General features: G+C 54.4%; 7 protein-coding genes across 7 annotated transcripts; 5 read left to right on the plus strand and 2 right to left on the minus strand.

Annotated features, from left to right (window-relative positions):
- Positions 1-948: 948 nt before the first annotated feature.
- On the plus strand, positions 949-2839 carry G647_08229 (uncharacterized protein; the record flags this gene model as incomplete). The annotated part of the gene is made up of 4 exons (XM_008732541.1): positions 949-1555; positions 1602-1957; positions 2016-2414; positions 2459-2839. The coding sequence occupies 4 exons, from the start codon at positions 949-951 to the stop codon at positions 2837-2839; spliced, it is 1743 nt and encodes a 580-aa protein (XP_008730763.1).
- A 1230-nt stretch (positions 2840-4069) lies between these two features.
- G647_08230 (uncharacterized protein) lies at positions 4070-5398 on the plus strand (the record flags this gene model as incomplete). Its single annotated transcript, XM_008732542.1, has 1 exon — positions 4070-5398. One exon carries the CDS (start codon positions 4070-4072, stop codon positions 5396-5398), a length of 1329 nt encoding a protein of 442 aa, XP_008730764.1.
- A 1411-nt stretch (positions 5399-6809) lies between these two features.
- G647_08231 (mannose-1-phosphate guanyltransferase) lies at positions 6810-8135 on the plus strand (the record flags this gene model as incomplete). The annotated part of the gene is made up of 5 exons (XM_008732543.1): positions 6810-6816; positions 6885-6894; positions 6951-7870; positions 7926-8063; positions 8116-8135. 5 exons carry the CDS (start codon positions 6810-6812, stop codon positions 8133-8135), a joined length of 1095 nt encoding a protein of 364 aa, XP_008730765.1.
- Positions 8136-9303: 1168 nt separating this feature from the next.
- On the minus strand, positions 9304-11373 carry G647_08232 (uncharacterized protein; the record flags this gene model as incomplete). The annotated part of the gene is made up of 1 exon (XM_008732544.1): positions 9304-11373. The coding sequence occupies one exon, from the start codon at positions 11371-11373 to the stop codon at positions 9304-9306; it is 2070 nt and encodes a 689-aa protein (XP_008730766.1).
- A 1201-nt stretch (positions 11374-12574) lies between these two features.
- Positions 12575-13979, minus strand: G647_08233 (uncharacterized protein; the record flags this gene model as incomplete). The annotated part of the gene is made up of 3 exons (XM_008732545.1): positions 12575-13681; positions 13734-13840; positions 13886-13979. 3 exons carry the CDS (start codon positions 13977-13979, stop codon positions 12575-12577), a joined length of 1308 nt encoding a protein of 435 aa, XP_008730767.1.
- A 548-nt stretch (positions 13980-14527) lies between these two features.
- G647_08234 (uncharacterized protein) lies at positions 14528-15556 on the plus strand (the record flags this gene model as incomplete). Its single annotated transcript, XM_008732546.1, has 1 exon — positions 14528-15556. One exon carries the CDS (start codon positions 14528-14530, stop codon positions 15554-15556), a length of 1029 nt encoding a protein of 342 aa, XP_008730768.1.
- Positions 15557-16242: 686 nt separating this feature from the next.
- Positions 16243-18735, plus strand: G647_08235 (uncharacterized protein; the record flags this gene model as incomplete). The annotated part of the gene is made up of 3 exons (XM_008732547.1): positions 16243-16293; positions 16342-16493; positions 16560-18735. The coding sequence occupies 3 exons, from the start codon at positions 16243-16245 to the stop codon at positions 18733-18735; spliced, it is 2379 nt and encodes a 792-aa protein (XP_008730769.1).
- Between the last annotated feature and the right edge of the window lie 763 nt (positions 18736-19498).

Here is a 19498-nt window from a genome sequence, read left to right on the forward strand (position 1 = left end):
AGAAAAGCATTCAGAGATGATCAGCATAAAGCAGGGCACGAGTGAGCTGACTTTGTGAAGACGTTATCACCCCTGCATAGAAGTGGATAATCCAGCTGCGGACTGGGAACACGGTATGGAAGTGGTTGCAAAGGTGCTTGTCACCCGCTTGTGACCACGTCCGTAATTATACGGAGTTTACTATCACACACCCTACCTAGTACTCCGTACCTCGGGTAAATACCTTATGCTTGCTGTGCACGCACTGTGACATGGACGCAGCGGGGCAGCTTTGGCAGCCACACCGACGCGCATCGCGAAGGATCGCCGCACGCTCGCGCCAAGCGCCTCGATGCCCGAATTGAGAAGCCATCGAGCAATGCGGCCGCCAACGGCGTTTCCATTGCCACCAATTGATCTCGATGTCGCCGTCACGTTGTCCGACTCATGATGCCACTGCGGCGCTGTTCCTGCATCTCATCCGCGTCCTGCCAGAAACAAGCAGCACCAAGCTTACGCAGCGCCAGACGGTTTTGGAAGCTTGACGAGCTTGACAAGCTTGGGAGCGTGGGAGCTTGCATCCCACCATGACGACTGCCCAGGATCTTCAGCTTCGAGCTGCCTGTTGAGTTAAGCCGGTGCCTTTGTCTAGCAACGCCCGGGCCACTCGAGCTTGAGATGTCCAGCCGGACAGGTCATACCCCAGCTTTCCTGCTTCCGATTTGTCTGATCTTGTGCATCGAGTTGCGCGAGGGATGAATCGCCCTCATGCACGCGCAGCGGGCATCGTCATGGGGAATCCATCGCTCTTACCACTGTAGGCAACTTTTCTCAGAGGATAGTGAGCTGGAACAGAAAAGATGCGCGGCTACAAATACTGGACGCAGTCCCACCCAAAGCTGCATCCTCAAGGAGCTCAGACGACCCGTGCTGTGACCGCGCTGTGACTGATTCTACGTCTCCGGCATCATGGTGAGCTCCAAATTGCTCGTCCTCTCCAGCGGGTTGGCCAGTGCTGCTGTTCTAGACCCGAGACAGGCAACCACTGCCTCTGGCGAGACCACAGCTTCTGCTACAGAGCCATGGTACTACCAAACCACTCCTGAACTCTTCGCTGGTCCTACAACGACCGGATTGATTGCGCCCTTTCTTGCTCAGACGAATCCTGCGCCGTGGGGTGCAGGGGCATCATATGTCCCCAATGCGCCTCTGGAGACCAATGTCCCCATCCAGGGAAACACCAACAACCAGAGCATCTTCCAGTTACACGGCCAACTAAGCTCGTACTTTCCCAACCCTATTGGTTTTGGCTCGAACGAGTATCCCTTACCGCCGGGGGCAAACATCTCGACAGTCCATGTATTGCACCGGCACGGATCCCGTTACCCGACTGGAACATCATCAGTTGCGAGCTTCGGAAGCAAGATTCAGAACATCACAGCTAATGGAACGGCGAAGTGGACAGGGGATCTCAGCTTCTTGAACAGCTGGAAGTACAACCTTGGCGCTGAGATCCTGGTCGCCCGCGGCCGGCAGGAGCTGTTCGATGCCGGCGTCTTGTTCTATTACGACTATGGTATGAGAACCCCAGGTGCGACCTGGCCAATTCTAACGACTGATAGGCGCGCTTTACAACACATCCACCAAGATCATTGCCAGAACGACTACCCAGGACCGAATGCTGAAGTCGGCCGAGTACTTCATGGCGGGTTTCTTCGGCCTCGAATGGACCCAGAATGCCAGCTTGGTGCCCATCATTGAGCAGAACCTTTTCAACATCACCCTTGCGGGCTACATGAACTGCAACAACAGCAACAATTATCTCTCTACTGGTGGCAACAACGCATCGGTCATCTGGGAGAACATCTACCTTGCTGACGCCACAAAGAGACTCAAGGCTCTAGCTGGTGGCTACAACTGGACAGTGGCGGATAGCTACAACGCGCAAACGCTCTGTCCATACGAGCACGTCGCGTTTGTGAGTTTTGTCACTCGTTCCAACTGCGCCGGTCGGTACTAACGGGCTTGTCCTGTAGGGATATTCTCAATGGTGTGACCTATTCACATATGAGGAATGGCAAGGCTTCGAGTACAGCATCGACCTACAGTTCAACGGCAACAACGGCTTCGGCTCGCCGACTGGACGGGCTGTCGGTATTGGCTACGTTGAGGAGTTGTACGCACGCTTGCAAGGCCATCTGCCTAACGTGCCACCGGGGACGACCCAAATCAATACGACAATGGTAGCAAGTACCGCGACCTTCCCACTGAATCAAACGTTGTACTTCGACTTCTCCCATGATACGAACATAATGTCAATCATCACAGCTTTTGGCCTAAAGCAGTTTGCTCAGCCACTGGGCCCGACTGGGCCGCCCGCGAACCAGCAGTTGATTGTGTCGCACACCACACCCTTCGGTGCTCGCATGGCAAGTGTCCCACTGCAGTCTAGGAACACCTATCCTAATTGATATACCAGGTCTGGGAGATAATCCACACTCCTCAACCGCTCAAGGCGATCCGTCCAACCAGCTCCAACGCCACCGCTTCAGACTATTACACCAACGGCACCGCAACAACCTATATCCACCTCACCATCTCCCAACGCACTGTTCCGCTTTATAAATCCTATCCACAATGCGAAGAACGGGACGATGGGTGGTGCGAGCTTTCCACGATCCTGCAGATCTGGGGTGGCCTGCTCGACCAGGCAGAATACGATTACAGCTGCAACGGAAAGTATCCTGCTGTTGCACCCGGCAACATCACAAACGGGGTGCCGATCTCCAAGAGAAGTCTCGGCAGACGGTTTGGCTCTGGCCTGGAGTTTTACGAAAGCAGCGATCGCTGGGTTTTGTAGAGACAGGCAGAGCAATAAACAATAGTGAGATCAGGCTGCTGCAGGATGTGCCAGTCGAAGATACCGGTCCAAGACGGTAACTCAGCGGGTCAGTCGACCACCCCGGTAGGCATCCTTTCACTGGTGCCTGGACCCTGCGCTCGTACAGTTGCAGCGTATCTCGTATGGAAGAGGCCGAAGTAGTTAGTTAAGGAAACCAGACTGCCTCGGCTCACCTCTAACTGGATCAGCGGCATGGCGGGCCCCTTCCCAGAGAGCGTCTAGGCTGCCCCAAGCGTGCGGATAGCGGCTCTTCAGGCCCATCCACCACCCAACTGTGCCACCGAGCCGCCGGTCATCTGGAATTTCCTGGGGAAAGGGCTTCTCCATCTCCCATGCAGACGTGCGTCAAGTTTGTTGGGAGATCTCACTTACCGTCCCAACCAAACTTGATGCATTTTTGCCCACGGGCCAATCAAGGCGCGCGAGGCACGACGCAAAGGGTCTCAATGATCGAGCAATGCAGTACATAGCCTCAGGACTTCCAGCTTCGTCACCGACTCTTTCTCCCGCACGCTCGCTGATTTGTTCCTCCGGGAGTTCGTTGGCCGCTGTTCGTTCGTCCCAAGTCACGCGCCACAGTTGATAGACAGTGTGGTCGACTAATTCACCCATCCTTATTCTTGAGCCGGCCTGCCGCCATCTCCCCACCAGGCGTCACTCGTCACCCGTCACTCCACGATCCAGTCAAGTCTGGAGTTTTGCCTTGTACGGGGGCGTAATATCGCGACCGGAGGAGAGGGCAGTGAGATCGTGGACCAGTCTTGACCCAAGCTTTTAGCTTCAGCGCCGGCGCAATTTGCAGCCGCCTGACGCGACGTGGGTGTCAAATTTCCAAGGCAGGCAGGACAAGGGAAAAAGTACAAATTCCTGCGCCTATCCGCCACATCCGCCTCCACAGTCCATCAATTTTCCGATCTCTTGTGACTTGGACTTGTCTTACGAGCTTTTGTGGGGGAAGGTTCGTGAAGCTTCATTCGGTCTGCACGGTCCAAGGTGGCCGAACCTGTGCGCTGGGCTTGAATCCCGCTCCTGGAAGACACGTTGCGCTATTGAAGGCTGAGTCAGACAGAGTTGGTTGTTGGGGAAACTTTATCGATCGCGGGCGGCAGAGGTTTATTCACTTTTCCCTGAGCAAGCCGGCGCGTCTAGTTCGACAGCCTTCTACGACACTCGATCGCGATCACTTACATGACAAGCCGGATGATCATCCTGGCGGGCGCCCCAGAGCCGGCGAAGCTCGATTGGAGCGAGAAGTCGTTGCTGCCCGACGCTTCACACGTCGAATCACTTCCAAACAAAGAGAACATTAATACCGACTCCTCGATATCGCCGAAATCGCCATCATCCAAAGCGTTCGGCGCCCAATGGCGCCAGATCACGACGCAGAGACTGCAGATGCGACCGATTCTGCCAAAGCTCAACATTGAGCCGCGCCCCTTGGCGGGCGGCGCCCTGACAATGCAGCAAGACGGCGACTTGGAGCATGTTGACAAGGGGCCTGCTGAGTTCTTCTCTCTCTCGGAACTGCTCGGTGCTTCAACGCCCGGCAGCGACATCAGCGAGCCTCAATCGAGGCCCTCACTGTCGGAGGGTTCATCCTCCATTCCAGACACAACTTCGTCCGGGACCAGCGCGTTCAACACGTCCGAGGGAGGACCCATATCCGAGTACTACGACCATTCGTTCTCCATCTACGAAGCCATCCCGTCCTCCCAGCTCTCGCATTTCTCCGACTCGATGACGCCTGGGACACCGATATTCGAGTCCAGTGACGACATGTTCTCGGCCTCACAGGGAACAGCGGCTGGCACTCCCGGCGGAATCATCCGGACACCCTCGCAGCGGAGATTAAGCCAAGCACCACGACCCAAGACGCTCTCAGAACTGCGGGACATCCCCAACGCGCATCACCTCGAAAGCATCTCACCGCAGACCATGACTGTGAATCTCATTGTCGGGATCATCTCAATCGCACCACCCCGGACCGTCATCACGGGCGCCAAGTACGGCAAACCGCGCGAGGTCGACCTGGTGGAAATGATTGTCGGCGACGACACGAAATCCAACTTCACGGTGTCAATGTGGCTGCCGCGAGAAATGCGGGTGAACTGGAAAGACGGCGGGAACCCCAACCCAGAGGGCATCCGCTCTGTGCTCCGTCGCAATCTCAAGTTTATGCGACCACGCGACGTGGTGTTGCTTCAGAACGTCGCTCTATCCTCCTTCCGGGGTAAAGTCCACGGACAGTCGTTGAAAGGCGATGTCACCAAGATTGATCTGCTGTTCCGCAAGAAAGTCGACGACGACGACCTGAGTGGGATCTACAGCGTGAGCAATCTACGGACTGCAAGTGTGGGGAAAGATCCCCAGGTCGTCAAGGTGAAGAAGGTCCGGGATTGGTTGAATGAATTTGTCGGAGAGAGGGATGGGTTAGCGCCAGTAATGGCAGGGAGGAAAGGGAAGAGGAACAAGGGAGGCTATGGGGGTTATGGATTTTTGCCCGAAGACACCCAATAGACGGGCTGAGGGATTGCTCATTGGGCGTGCAAAGGAGAAGGGCTAGTGATGGATGAGACTGCCCAGAGGTTTCGAAAAGCCGGACAGATCACTGACAGATCTAGAAGATCTCGGGCCGCATATGAGCTTTGGAGGATGTAATAACACCACAATGACGGGCGCAGAGGAAAGAAGGAGCACAGCGCACCAGCACCTTGTATTGTAGTATAGTCATGAGCCACGACAGCCCTGGATACTAGTAATTCATCGAACTTGCCTATTGAGGATACTGCGTACTGTTCAAACAATCGACGCCCGTGGACGGCGCGCATGCTGAAGATGTGGGTGGCCTGACACAGTGAACTTCAAGTGAGCATGGTCAGCGGCGGCTGGAACATTGGCAATCGTAGACTGACGTTGAAGACACGGTGACATGATTCTCGAAGGACGTGGCTAATTTTGGCACCCGAGTTCGCATCGAGAAAACTCTGCGTGGCAGGACGGGGAATGAGTATGCGTGGTGTGTGTTACGAAGAGTTGTGGCTGTGCTTCGGCTCGCAAAGGGTGACGAGGGGTATGGCCTTGTGACCACGCCGTGAGTTGTTTGCCCTTGAGTGTTCAGTCACGCTGACCAGGTGAGGACTTTGGCTGTCGCGATGCTGATTGCTACCTTCGTTGTAGTTGTGTCCGCAGCAGACACCGAACCGACAGTTCAACGTTCGTGAGCGTTGTACAAAAGCTTTCCAGTCCCCTGTGGCGTCTCGAACGCAGTCCAGAAGAACGCCTCATTGGCATCTAATCACGGGCGGAGGACGAGATACGGAAGGGCAACAGATGTGCATATCCAATGATAAAAGCACGTTAATCGGCGCGAGCTCTGCACTCCGTCTGCCCTCTGGAGACTGATGGGGTGATGGGCGTTAGAAAGGGGGGGAAATTCTCATCCCTTTGCGCGAAATTGCACCATGGCGAAGCAGCTGTGGTAACGGTGGCTTCAGGGGAAAGCAGCGAAAGGGTCTAGGGAGGTTTAGCTGAGGGTCCCGTGAAATTCACGTCGCCTTATCGATAAAATTAAGCTCGGCTTCACCACGCGCGGCGCGACTTCCAGAAAGAAAAAAATGGTGGCAGTTGAGGGCTCAGCTGGGCCCCCTTGCGACCCTTGTTTAGCCGTATCGAACACAGTGGCCGCCGCCGATTCGGAATTGGGTGACACGCTGCGCAACTTTCAGTCGAGCCTCATATAACAGTCACTTTCCCCTGCTCGCCTGCTGTGTCGACCTCCCCTTTTTGCTCTTTGAACCAGTTGAACTTGAACTCACCGAGCCTCATCGTCGTCAGACCGTAGTCTCTTAGCTACATTCCATTCGTTCTACACCGCTGTCTACTTCCACTCGTTGACGACCCTATCCCTCACTTTTCACTCTAATTCAAGATGAAGGGTAAGTCAAGCAGTCAAGCCACATGGCACGTTGACATGTCCTGGGCAAAGCTAACTGGTCGTCTACAGCCCTCATTCTGTATGCACAAGCCGCCTTCCCATTGCACCTTTCTTCCACTAACTCTCCTGTTACAGCGTCGGTGGCTTCGGCACCAGACTGCGACCTCTCACCCTCACCCTTCCCAAGCCTCTGGTCGAGTTTGCCAACCGACCCATGATCGAACATCAAGTCGAGGCGCTGGCTGCTGCGGGTGTCACAGACATTGTCCTGGCCGTAAACTACCGACCAGATGTCATGATCAGCGCCCTGAAAAAGTACGAGGAGATGTACGACGTCAAGATCTCGTTCTCGGTCGAGGCCGAGCCTCTGGGCACCGCTGGTCCCTTGAAGCTGGCGGAGAAGATCTTGGGCAAGGACGAGTCCAACTTCTTTGTGCTGAACTCGGACGTCATCTGCAACTACCCCTTCAAGGAGTTGGCTGCTTTCCACGAAAAGCACGGGAACGAGGGCACCATCGTCGTCACAAAGGTTGAGGAGCCCAGTAAATATGGTGTCATTGTCCACACACCCAACCATCCCTCCCGCATCGACCGCTTCGTCGAGAAACCCGTCGAGTTCGTCGGCAACCGCATTAACGCAGGTCTCTACATCTTCAAGCCCTCCATCCTCAAGAGAATCGAACTCCGACCCACTTCAATCGAACAAGAGACTTTCCCTGCCATGACCCGCGACGGCGAACTGCACTCCTTCGATCTCGAAGGCTTCTGGATGGATGTTGGGCAGCCCAAGGACTTCCTGAGCGGCACCTGCTTGTACCTGGCTTCGCTGGCGAAGAACCAACCCAAGAAGCTTGCCTCGGCTTCTGAACCATACGTCTATGGTGGTAATGTCATGGTCGATCCGACAGCCAAGATCGGCAAGAACTGCCGCATTGGCCCTAATGTGGTCATCGGGCCTGGCTGTGTGATTGGTGATGGTGTCCGGTTGCAAAGATGTGTGCTGTTGGAAGACAGCAAGGTCAAGGACCATGCTTGGGTCAAGTCAACCATTGTTGGTGAGTGAAGGGAATGTCAATCTATCGGGCCTTGAAAGATTAACTGGAGTTTTAGGCTGGAGATCATCTGTCGGCCGCTGGGCTCGTCTGGAAAACGTCACTGTCCTCGGTGACGATGTGTCAATAGGTGACGAAATCTACGTCAATGGTGGAAGCGTCCTGCCTCACAAGAGCATCAAGGCCAACGTTGAGGGTGAGTCTGACCACGCATTTCTATGCCCGTGTATCTCCTAACGAAACTTTAGTGCCATCGATCATCATGTAAATGGCTACCATCTGTCGGCCTTGCATAGTCATCCGACTTCGACTCTTCACTCTATTATTATACGAACTCGACATTTCTGCCCTTCTCAGTGACATGTTTTACTATCGAACCGATTCCAGGGAATGGCGACAATTGACCGGCTAAAAGCGAGCTGGGGCGTTTATGGAATGAGCGACATCTTCTGCTTGATGCATTTCAATTCACACGGTCGACGAGACGATAGAAATTTAGAGGACCGGGAAGTCTGGGAAACGTCCCTGATTAGATGCTAAGGATCGCATGCTATCAGGTTCACCGTGGCCTCGTTGCCGACGGGGCAGTGGAAGGCTTCACTATCACGCAAGGGGCAATATTCATTGTAATAGCATGAATCTAGGCATCGTGCAGGTCATCACGAAATGAAGATGATGGTGATGACAAGATTCTGGAGAGATTTTCTTGATGGCACTGCTTCAGTAATGTTCCTCTGGGCAGGCACCGACCTTGTGAAAACCGGCTCTTATGGAGTATCTGAAAACCGGCTCTTATGGAGTATCTCTGGACCAGAAACCCGACCCTGGTATGTAGTCCATTGACTCGTACCGTGCAGCGAGAGGACGCGGAGGACGCGCGGAGAGAGTGAGTGAGTGTGCGCACACCGCCAAAACGGAATAGATCCTACGTCCTGGATGTCAATGTACAGTAGATTGGGAAAAGGGATCCCAGAAAGCAAAGGCGAGTAAACAAAATCTATAGACTCCTTGTGGTTCACGTACGTATTAAAGGAGAATAGTAAACTTGGAAGTCAGGTACCATTGTCTGCACCGTCACGGTATGGTAGGGAGGGTAGGAGGATTTCTATCCCATACAAAGTACAGGGTACCGAGGACGGAGTACTATGAGTGCGACTGCGGCTGCGGCTGCGGCTGCGAATAGAGGTACATAGACATGAACTAGGTACAAAGCACAAGTTGGGTGACAGTACAATAGATTACAGTACAGTGCAGTACAGACGCAGACCGTCCTACAGACCTACCGTCCTACCGTCCTACCGTCCTACCAAGCTAACGAACGCATACCCATGACCGAAATCCGAACCTGGTTGCCCTGCCCTGTACACCTTTTCGTGTGGTGTATCGCTACGTATTCATATTCCTGTTCCCGCCTGTATTCCTCGTCGTTCACACCTTCAGCTCGCCATGGCCGGTGGGGCCGGAGTGCTGCCTGTGCCTACGCCCGTACCACCTGTATCGTCGAAGTGATATCCAAGGTTGAGCATGAACCCATAGAGGCCGTGGGCCCCACCGCTGCTGCTGCTGCTGCCGCCGCCGCCGCCGTCCTGTTCTGGAAGACTCGTATTTGTAGCTATATGGTGAAAGTGAAACTCGTCGTCTGATGCATCCCCCGAGCTGGGACCCGAGTCCGAGTCGGTCGAAGGGGGCGTCGTGCGGCCGAGCATGTCCACGACTTCTTGTCTGCGCAGGCTGACGCGGGCGATACGTCGGCTCGATGCCTCAAAGTACATCCTTGCCCTGGACTCGGCGGTCGAGAAGTAATGGAGGGCGGACTTGAGATGTTGCGTCTTGGCGCTCTCGGCTGGTGCTTGCAACCGTGCTGACCGCGGCAGGGTTGTCGTCGGCGTCGGCGTCGACGTTGCTGTCGAATCCATAGTGGTACCCGAGGACATGGTTGTCGACGCCGACGTCGCTGATGATGAGGACAGACCACCGTGGCATTGGCATGAGCAACACGCAGGCGGTTGTCCCGAGGCCGACTGCAGCGCGTCCTGCAACACATGTGCTTGGTCTTGGCCCTGCCACCGGCGTGGGACACGCTCCTCCTCGACCTGCACTCGGTCGGCTTTCACAACATAGCATCTGCCCAGGCCCTCTAGGGCCGCAAAGCTCGTTTTTTCTCGTCCATAGACGTCGCTCAACGTCTTTGCACGCCTCAGAGTTTCTTCGAAATGTTCGACCGCGGCCTCTACGTCACCGCTTGCGAGACAATCGTCCGCGACATTCGTCAATGTCCAGAGAACATTCCTGGCGGTTGGGCCGTATTTGGCTTCCTGATCGTGCAGCAGTGATTTGCGCATGCTCGCGCGCGGGATTTCAAAGCTTGACCCCGAGTGGTAAAGAGCATCGCAGAGACGTTCTCGGAGGTAGAGAGCCCTCCAGTCTGACGATGTTGCTTCTTCCGGTGCCGCACCAGGGAGCTGACTCGAGGACAGCTGCATTTGGATAATGGCCATTTCCAAGCTTTTAAGAATAGAATCGGCGAGGGGTGGTGATCCTGGAGTAGTGCTTGCACTGGGGCGTTGATATTCTTGTAGTAGAAGCCCGAAGAATGTTGTCAATGGGTATTCTGGCCCCAGCAGAGCCCCCGACCTTTCATGGATATAAGAAAGCAGCTGACTCAGGAGAACGTGGACACCCATAACTTGCAGTCTGGGATTGGTCGTGTGGCTTGCCAATTCGCAGATTACACCGAATACCAAGGCTAGAGACATGGGATTGTGGTTGATCAAGATCTCTTCAAGCAGCTGGAAGCCGTTTCTAAAGCTCGTTAGGGCTTTAGTGGCCGCTGGATCTCGCTTCTTGCTTCTTGGTACGGCTTTGGTGGATGATTCGGTCAACGCAAGGTTCGCTAACGCTGAGATGCCGTCCTGCATCTTGGATGCAAAGATTGCATGGGTAGTGAGGGCGTGGATGGCTGGTTCCAGCTGGGTTTCCAAATGAGATGTGATTAGGTAGCAGCTCATGTAACCCATTATGCTGTAATCTAGGTGCTCGGATAGGGTGGAAGCACGAGACCTCAGGAAGATTGGCACCGAGATAGGGTAAAGGCTGCTGTTGTTGTGTACCAAGGCCGTCGTGGCGACAGGCACAGATTGTTCTGAGTAAAACCCGTCTGATAGATGTTGGACGTTTTCATCGCTGTTCCAACAGTGATCCGAACTCCATTGATACATGTCAGCGGGATTGGCCGGGTCTGTACCCGGTAGCTGCTCATGATGTTGGTAAGGAAATGTAGCCATGTGATGGGGTCCAAATACGTCGACCGGGTCCTCGTCGCATGAGCTTGAGTCTTTTGAAGAGAGATTGGACGCAGTGACGAGTTCCACATCATCGCTCAGGACGAACTTGTCGTCCTTGTATTCTCGGACCCAAGTGACAGGGTCATTGATCTTCCTCCGCCGAAAGTACCGCAAGAACTCTTTGTAGCTGACGGAATCCCCTCGGATCTTGAAGCTGGGCATGACGATTTTGCTACCGCTGACATCGACCGTACTATGTCCCGACTGAGAAACCGCGGGCCCTTGTCGGTCTTCATGGTCTGCCAGAAGTTGGGCAGCAGTCCGCATTTCGTTGGACTTGTGATTGCGGCCAATCTTCCACTTTTTGATGCGGGTGTGTAGCATGCGTTCACTATAGCAACAGCGGGTAAGAAACAGAGCCGGAGAAGCTGCTGGGAAGGAAGCTTGCTTGATGAAAGAATGCTTGGGCTGGAGGAGGAGACGCTGCAATATAAATGTACCGGAAAGAAGAAACGATTTCTCATGCGAGTGCGGCTCAACATCAGGATCGAGCCGCTGCGTACTTTTGGTGCAAGGTCTCATCCCAAAGGCAGAGACTAACAAGAAGGTTTCACGTACTTGACTTCAAACCCCTTCGAGTGCAAGTGGCGAATGAGGTCCACAACGCTCAGTTTCTCTTTACAGTAGAGGTGTGTGATGACCGCCTGCATTGTCTTCCATTCCGAAGCGCTGTGTTGTTTGGCAGCAACTCGCGACCGTGACCGGCTTTTTGAGGCCCTTTTGCCTCTGTCGACCGGAAAGGCCATTGAATATGCCGGCAGTGGTTCAACTTGGGGCCAGACTGGTTCTTCTGGAGACAACGTGACAGTGTCGACTTCCTTAGCTCCCCAAGCGATGTCTGAAGGATTTGGCTACTGAACTGTTGTATTCTAGCACTGGAAAAAGAATAAGTTTATCATACCACGATTGGGCAAGGACAAGGCAGGGCGATGTTGCTAACCAAAAGGAGTCGAGGTTCGACTGAACGGCAGATCCATCGCTGCGACTGACTCCATGATCCATAATATATCGAGGGAATCAGAAGTGAAGGGTTACACAAGGTCAACAGCCTTGCGTCCAGCCTTGATAGGGTGTGTGGGGTTGGCGTGGTGCCAGGCAATTGGGTGGCTGTCGACGTAGGAGGCGGCGAGGCGCAGTCGTTCTTCGACCACTCGCACCGGCACCTGCAAGGTGGTTTTGTATGCGGTGCATGGACTGCCAGCAGGTCACATGCATCGGAACTGCTTAGCCGGGCGTCAAGCCGCAAGTCCTGTCTGAGCCCATTGGTGCCTGTGGCATTTTCTCAACCGGGCATTCAGCCGCCGAACAAAACTACCCCGAGTCTTCGGAAAATGCGCACATGACACCATGGCGGTGTCTCGGCTCAAAAGGTCTCGTCCTCCACGTTCATAGCTCTGCGGACTACACTAGGACTGGTCGGCTCTACACCAAGGTCAATATCAGAACCATCGGTTTCCAGTGTTTGACTGAAGTCTAATTCTTCTTCGCCATAGTCGATGCCTGCGTTGGTAAGAATGTCTTCCACAATGCGTTTGGATGCTTCCTTTGCAGGAGTTTTCAGCAGCCGATTCTGAGGTATGTGGAACTGCATGGTCTTGGGCGGACTCTGACCAAAAGGTATGTCATCGTCAAGATCATCATCATCACTATCCCACGGGCCCAAGGTGCGGGTGGCTTCTCCCAACGTTTGGGCCTTTGAACGTGCTCGAGCGGGAGTCAAGACGCTGACACCAGGGATGGGTCGTTTGCGTTCCGGAGAGGAGAAGATTTCCTGATTGAGTTCTGGTGGGGCCACCTCGGGGCTGGAGTCTAAGGTTGAGTCGTTGAATCCTGTCTTTCCGGCGCGGCTGGTCTGTGATGGTGTCGCTACCGTTCCGAGCTGAAGGTTGGAATAGCGCTGGCTGGTGAGGGGTGTAGCCTGAACCCGGTAGTTACGGTCGAGAACGCGGTGAAGCAGAGGATCAGTCTTTTTGCGGGTAGTGGATGGTCTCGGAATTGAGGTAGGCCGAGGAGGTAGAAAGGGGGAAGACTGCGGCGTTGCTGCCATGGTATCAACATGGAACACAGGCTGCCCACCAGGTGTCTCGGGTTCGGTGGCTCGGGTGTGCAATGTACTATCCGCCATGGTATTGTTCACCTCCTCCCGCAATGCCTCGTATGGCGACGGATAGTGTGCGAAACTGGCTTGCTGCTGCTGTGCCTTTTGCGTTCTGTAAGGTCGTGGCGTACTGCTCTTGGAGGGAGATATGGTCATGTTGGAGAGGTCAAGGTCCTGGATTGAGTCGGTGGAGATGTGCTGAGCCGAAGGGGTTTCATATGACTCCGAGGTCTCCAACGTGGTATGTGTTGTTGTATTAGAGTCTTCTGTGACGGTAACATCGGCGTCATCTGTGGTGTCGAGGCGCGACGCCTGTTCCTCGTAGCCGGATAAGGATACATTGGCGCTGGATTCAAAGAATTGCTTCCAGAACTGTGTCGGGTATTAGTAAAAATGGTCTGGTTGTGAACGGTAGACTCCATACTCTCGACGCCTCCCACACATCCTTGGAGTGGGTGGCATATTGCTCAACAATGGGTAGGATACTAGATGTGACTATTCGATGTGCTCGACTGAAATTGTGGTCGATTTCTGCAAGAATCAGTCAAGTACATCCTTATAGGTATGTGCTCTCACCTTGCAGGGTTAGTGTTATCGACTGTTCCAGCTTCTCCAACTCTTCCGTCAACGTCAGTGCTCTCGACGGAGCAGTCGAGCTGGCTCGTGACATTCTGGGCTATTGCTGGTGATACGCAAGAGGCCTTTTCAATTGCGACGCGTATGGACGAAAGTGGACGCGCAGGGAGGATCTTCCGAGGTTGAGCCGGAGCCGGAGCCTGAGCCTGACTCGTTGAGCCTGGTGCGGGGAAGAAACCGCCACTTCGCGTGTGGCGCAGCCTCACGGCCCATGAGCCCATCTACCTGCGCTCCGCTGCATGGCTGCCTCGGATTCAACTGATCCTTCCGTCCTGGAACACCAGGCTGACGCCTTGGAAGAGAGTCCGACTATTCTTAACCACAGTCTCCTCTTGTCAGCACTCTGGGAGACTGCTTCCCTCAAGTCAGATTTCGGCAGCAAAGGTGCCATCTCCACGGTGCTCTTTCCAAGATGCCAGCTCCACTCGCCAGAGGTACGTGCAATGCTCCGTGCCTCCTCACACGCACCCGAAACGCCACCACTTCTTCCCCTTACATCATCATTCCTTGTGGTGCTATGCCACGGGCGCCGTGCAGAAGCTCGTGGTTGCTTGAGCTCTGGAACCTTGGGACTGACATACAATGCCTCCTCCGGTAGGGATTATAATCACTGTTTCGGTTTTGGTGGCGGCGAGCATAGCCGCATACGAGAACCCTCAAGTCCGAGCATGGATAGACCGAACGAGACACAAGATCGCCATGGGCTTACACTCCCTTGGCGACGAGATCGGACCCAGAAACCGTCCGCCACTCCGGCGCACTTCCACTGATATCTCCATGTGCGAGGACAAGGGTGAGCAGGCCGAGGAACGGAGACGACAAGCCGTCGCCGAAATCATGGAGCGGGGAAGGATCCTGGAGGAGAGAAGGAAGAGGAGGAAACTTTCCGAGCAGGAGAACAGCCAGCCACAATCGCCGACTTTTGATAACATCGTGGACGAGAACGGATTACTACTGCAAGACGTCGAATCGCAGGCTGAAGGCCAGTCGTCCGGAGTCGATAATCTGCCAGCATCGACCACTTTAAGGCAAAGACCTGGGCCATCGGGTCCAGTGGACGCCCCGCCCAGTCCGCATGTCTCACTGAGGCAGCTAGACCCCCGTCCAGGAGATGCCTTCGAATCAAGATACGAGCAGGAAATGCGCGATGCTTGGAATCTTCCCTTATCTGAAAGGAGGATCGAGATACCCCCCAGCCATGCCTCCGAGAGCTTGATCGAACTCACACCGACCACAGAAGGTGCTCCTGACCCGGACTTCTCCATCCCTTCGGCAGAGTATCTACATCAGCCCATGAACCGGTCTGAGTACTTTTCTGCCGCGGCCTCGAACTCGACGCATACGCTGTCAGACCGCGAATCGCAGCCCCCGCTTTCGGTGCAGAGCTCACATCATTTTCTGCCTCAGGGCGGCAATGCCAATGGACACGCTGGCAACCAAGTATCGGCCTCTTTAACACCCAGCATTGCTGGAAGTGTAAGCAACATTCATGCGAGCGAAGCGGAAGACAGCTCAGACGACGTCCTCAGCGAACTCGGGGATGGTATTCGCACTCCTGCAAGTGCATGGACCGACGTCGACAGCACTGTCAGTGGCGACTTTCACTTGTAGATATGTGTCAGCGGAGCAATTGGAGCAGGTATGTCTTTGTGAGGATGTAAACACGGCCGGGAATCGATGCGTTCACGATTGGACCATAGTGTCTGGCCATGAGGAGCATATGGCCTGGCAATGGCGAGTTGATTTCTCATTTTTCCACAGTCCCAAGTGAGTTCTATGTCTGGACTTCATGTCATGGCGATATGGGCCAGTCCTTGAAATGCCCTTCTTGTCTCCGTTTGTGCGCCGGGGATCTGCAGGCTGCCACTCATGCATCTGCCATTCATTCAGGACCAGACTGCCTCTGTTGCACCTGCCCAATTGCCTCACCGACAACATGGACAGTCCCGATCTCGCGGCTTTGAGTCCTGGAGGAAGCTGGGACGCAACTGCATTACCACGGATTGCCTTGCCTGCTGTCTAGGCCCCACGCTTTCAAGTCCACTGCTCTGTTGTTTCCTGGTGACAGTCTTCACTGCACAGTTTTGAGGGCCATCACACCGCTATCATTCACTGATCCCATCTACATCAACCATTCTTCTTCCTACACGAGACAGACAAAGCCTTCTTCAAGCCTCCCAGATTGTTTGACGCTTGTCACTGCCTTCCTTGGGTGTGCACTTCCGTCACTCGTTTTCTTCGAACCGCGGTTGATTACGAGCCATTCTCCTGCAGGGCACATCCTCATCGCCGTCATCATGGCGAAGGCCGAGAAAACATACCAGACAGGAGCTTGGTCTACTCCTGATGTGAGTACCTGCTTTCCTGCGATCCGAAGCAAATGCTGATGCGACAAGATAATCTCCACCGCCCTGGTCGGACCTGTGGTTGTCGCGGCTTTTCTCGAGTCATTCTTATGGGTGGCGGCTTTCCTGTATTGTTTCGGCAAGGCCTTCAAGAAGTCGGATCACTGGACGCAGAAGGTGCTGGCGGTCTGGTTCTCCGTGTGGTTCATTATCCTCAGGCAAGATTTTTGGAGCGTTGCAAGGATCTCGCGCTGACGAGCGACCTCCAGGGGCATATTCTTGCCGGTCATGATCACAACATTGCCTTTACCCAGACGGCTCACTCAATACCTCCCGAAGGTGTTCGTTGATATTCTGCAGCAGTTCGCATTCTACTCCTTTGCGGCCATGCTTGTTGTCCCGTGGCTACTCTGCGTTTACCGCATGGTCGTTGTACCGTTGGGACGCACAAAGCGGATCAAGTACATTCTCAACGAACGCACCGCTCCGAAGATAGTTGTGGTCATGCCCGTGTACAAAGAGCCACCAGAAACGTTGTGGACAGCACTCAACTCGGTGGTCACTTGCGACTACCCAGCTGCTTGCATTCACGCGTTTGTGTCCTTCGATGGAGACAACATCGACGAGCTGTACCTGAAGACCATCGAGAGACTCGGTGTGCCCATTACGTTGAAGAGCTTTCCCAAATCGATCGACGTAGGCTACAATGGTGCAAGAGTCACGGTGTCCAGATTTCCTCATGGCGGCAAGCGACACTGCCAGAAGGCCACCTTTCTCCTAATCGACAAGATCTACAAGCGATATCTACATCAGAAAGACGACCTGTTCATTTTGTTCATGGACTCGGACTGCATCCTGGATCCGGTGTGCATTCAAAACTTCATGTACGATATGGAACTTCGGCCAGGCAGTAAACACAACATGCTAGCCATGACAGGCATCATTACATGCCGTACAGAAAAGCACTCGTTGATCACACTGTTGCAAGACATGGAGTACCTCCACGGACAGCTTTTCGAACGGTCCGTTGAGTCTGGTTGCGGTGCCGTGACTTGTTTGCCTGGAGCCTTGACGGTGCTTCGGTTTTCGGCATTCCGCAACATGGCACGGTTCTACTTCTCGGACAAGGCGGAGGAATGCGAGGATTTGTTCGACTACGCCAAGACCCATCTCGGTGAAGACCGGTGGTTGACGCATTTGTTCATGCTCGGTGCCAAACAGCGGTACCAGATCCAATTGAGCACCAGTGCCTTTTGCAAGACCGAGGCCGTCCGAACATTTCGCTCGCTGCTCAAGCAGAGGCGGCGCTGGTTTCTAGGGTTCATCACGAATGAGGTCTGCATGCTGACGGACGGCCGGTTGTGGTGCAAGTATCCCCTGCTCCTGTTGCTCCGCTTCGCCACACTCACCATCAGGACGACGGCCTTACTTCTCTTGATTACCCTCATCGCCGTGTCAAGCACCTCGACTCGGATTGATTCGTTACCCTGGGAGTTCATGCTAATATCTTGCGGCTTGAATTGGCTCCTCATGTTCTACTTTGCCTGTAAGCTGCACCGCTGGAAGTCGCTTCTCTACCCCTTGATGTGGTTGCTGAACCCGTTGCTCAACTGGATTTTTATGGTGTATGGTATCTTCACTGCTGGACAAAGAACCTGGGGTGGGCCCAGAGCAGACGCTGGCGCAGCGGATACGAAGGTGACGCCACAACAAGCCATCGAACATGCATTAGCCACTGGAGACGAGTTGAACGTGGTGCCCGAGACTTTCAAGCCAGCAGTGGAATTCCGAAAACGCCGTACTCGGCCATCGCACCTTCAGCCGTCGTCGAGTGTCGAAGGCCGCTTCTTTTCGGCGGAGTACGAGTCCACCGCTCCGGGCGTGCTGGAAAAGGATATGGCGTCGCCGACTCCATCGAATGGCGCCCTCACCTCTCACCCACACCGCTTTGAGCATGAATCCCTCGACATGAGCGACTCGGATAGCGTATCCGTCCACACACCAAAATTCATCAACAGTTTCAGTGAGGACGAAGAGGGTCTTAGTGGTCATGGTGGTCGTGACACCGAACGTAGGCCGCAGAGCACGGTCCATTTCTCGCAACCTCCAGTACGAGACGGCCATTTGTCCACTCGAAGTGCGGCGCCAGCATTGCCGGGTCAAAAAGACGGTGGGAGCGAGACTTTCGGCGGCAGAGAATCACTGACAGTCCCTGCACATACACGACGATGGACCACTGACAGCCACCACATCGATACCCGGTCCCCTCTGGGTCGCAACAGCCCATTGACAGCCATATCGGCGGAAGATGTCACGACGATAGAGGATCAAGAGAGGCGGGGAAGCCTCAGCGGGAGCGACGACAGCACCTATCGAGGGAGCAGTAAGACACTGCAGCGGAAGAGATTACGCAAAAGAAGTCCGAGTCCCGGCAAAATGGTGTAGGGCCAGGGCGAGGTCAGAGGAGACCAGTGCTGAGAAAACTGGCTGTATCATTATTAGCAGTGAAAGAATTCAGGGAGACCTTGGGCAGCTGTCGAGATAGAAAAGGCATTCTGTGTCCACCAATGTTCAGAGGCTGTTCTAGGTCTCGTGTACTGTGTATGCTGTCCACAGATTGGAAGGCTGAGCACACGCAGCCGTTGCTGCCCAGCTGTCGTGTTGACGAGTGATTGACGGAGAGGACAAAGCACACCGTGTGGCTGTCGTGGCTTGGTGCGTGGTGCTCAGGCTGCCCGCTGCGCTGCCCGCTGCCCGGTGACGTGCCGCTTGGCATTGATCGAACCTGCGCGAAAGTGCTGGGCTGGTCGCTGCCGCCGCTACGAAATTTTTGGCCTGGCCAGCAACTGATCCGCGACTTGATCTCCGTTGTTCATTGTCACTCATGTTTGCATGTGCTAAACTGCTCACGCCTTTAGACTGATCTTGTTTGACCACTCTGCTACTCACAGCAAATTTGTGTCACCACCGTACATCCCTTTCCAGACAACCTCACCACCGCTAGACCCCCGCCAGAGTTTCTTCCATTCGATTGACCATGAGCGTCGTCGGGATAGATTTCGGTGCGCAGAGCACCAAGATCGGTGTCGCGCGCAACAAGGGGATTGACATTGTAAGCCTGTGTCCTTCTGTGGGATTGACCTTGTCGTACTGACGGAATTCAGATCACAAATGAGACGTCAAACCGATCTACACCGTAAGTAGTTCC

Source organism: Cladophialophora carrionii (genome assembly GCF_000365165.1).
Source record: "Cladophialophora carrionii CBS 160.54 unplaced genomic scaffold supercont1.7, whole genome shotgun sequence".
In the NCBI taxonomy this organism is placed as follows: Eukaryota; Fungi; Ascomycota; class Eurotiomycetes; order Chaetothyriales; family Herpotrichiellaceae; genus Cladophialophora; species Cladophialophora carrionii.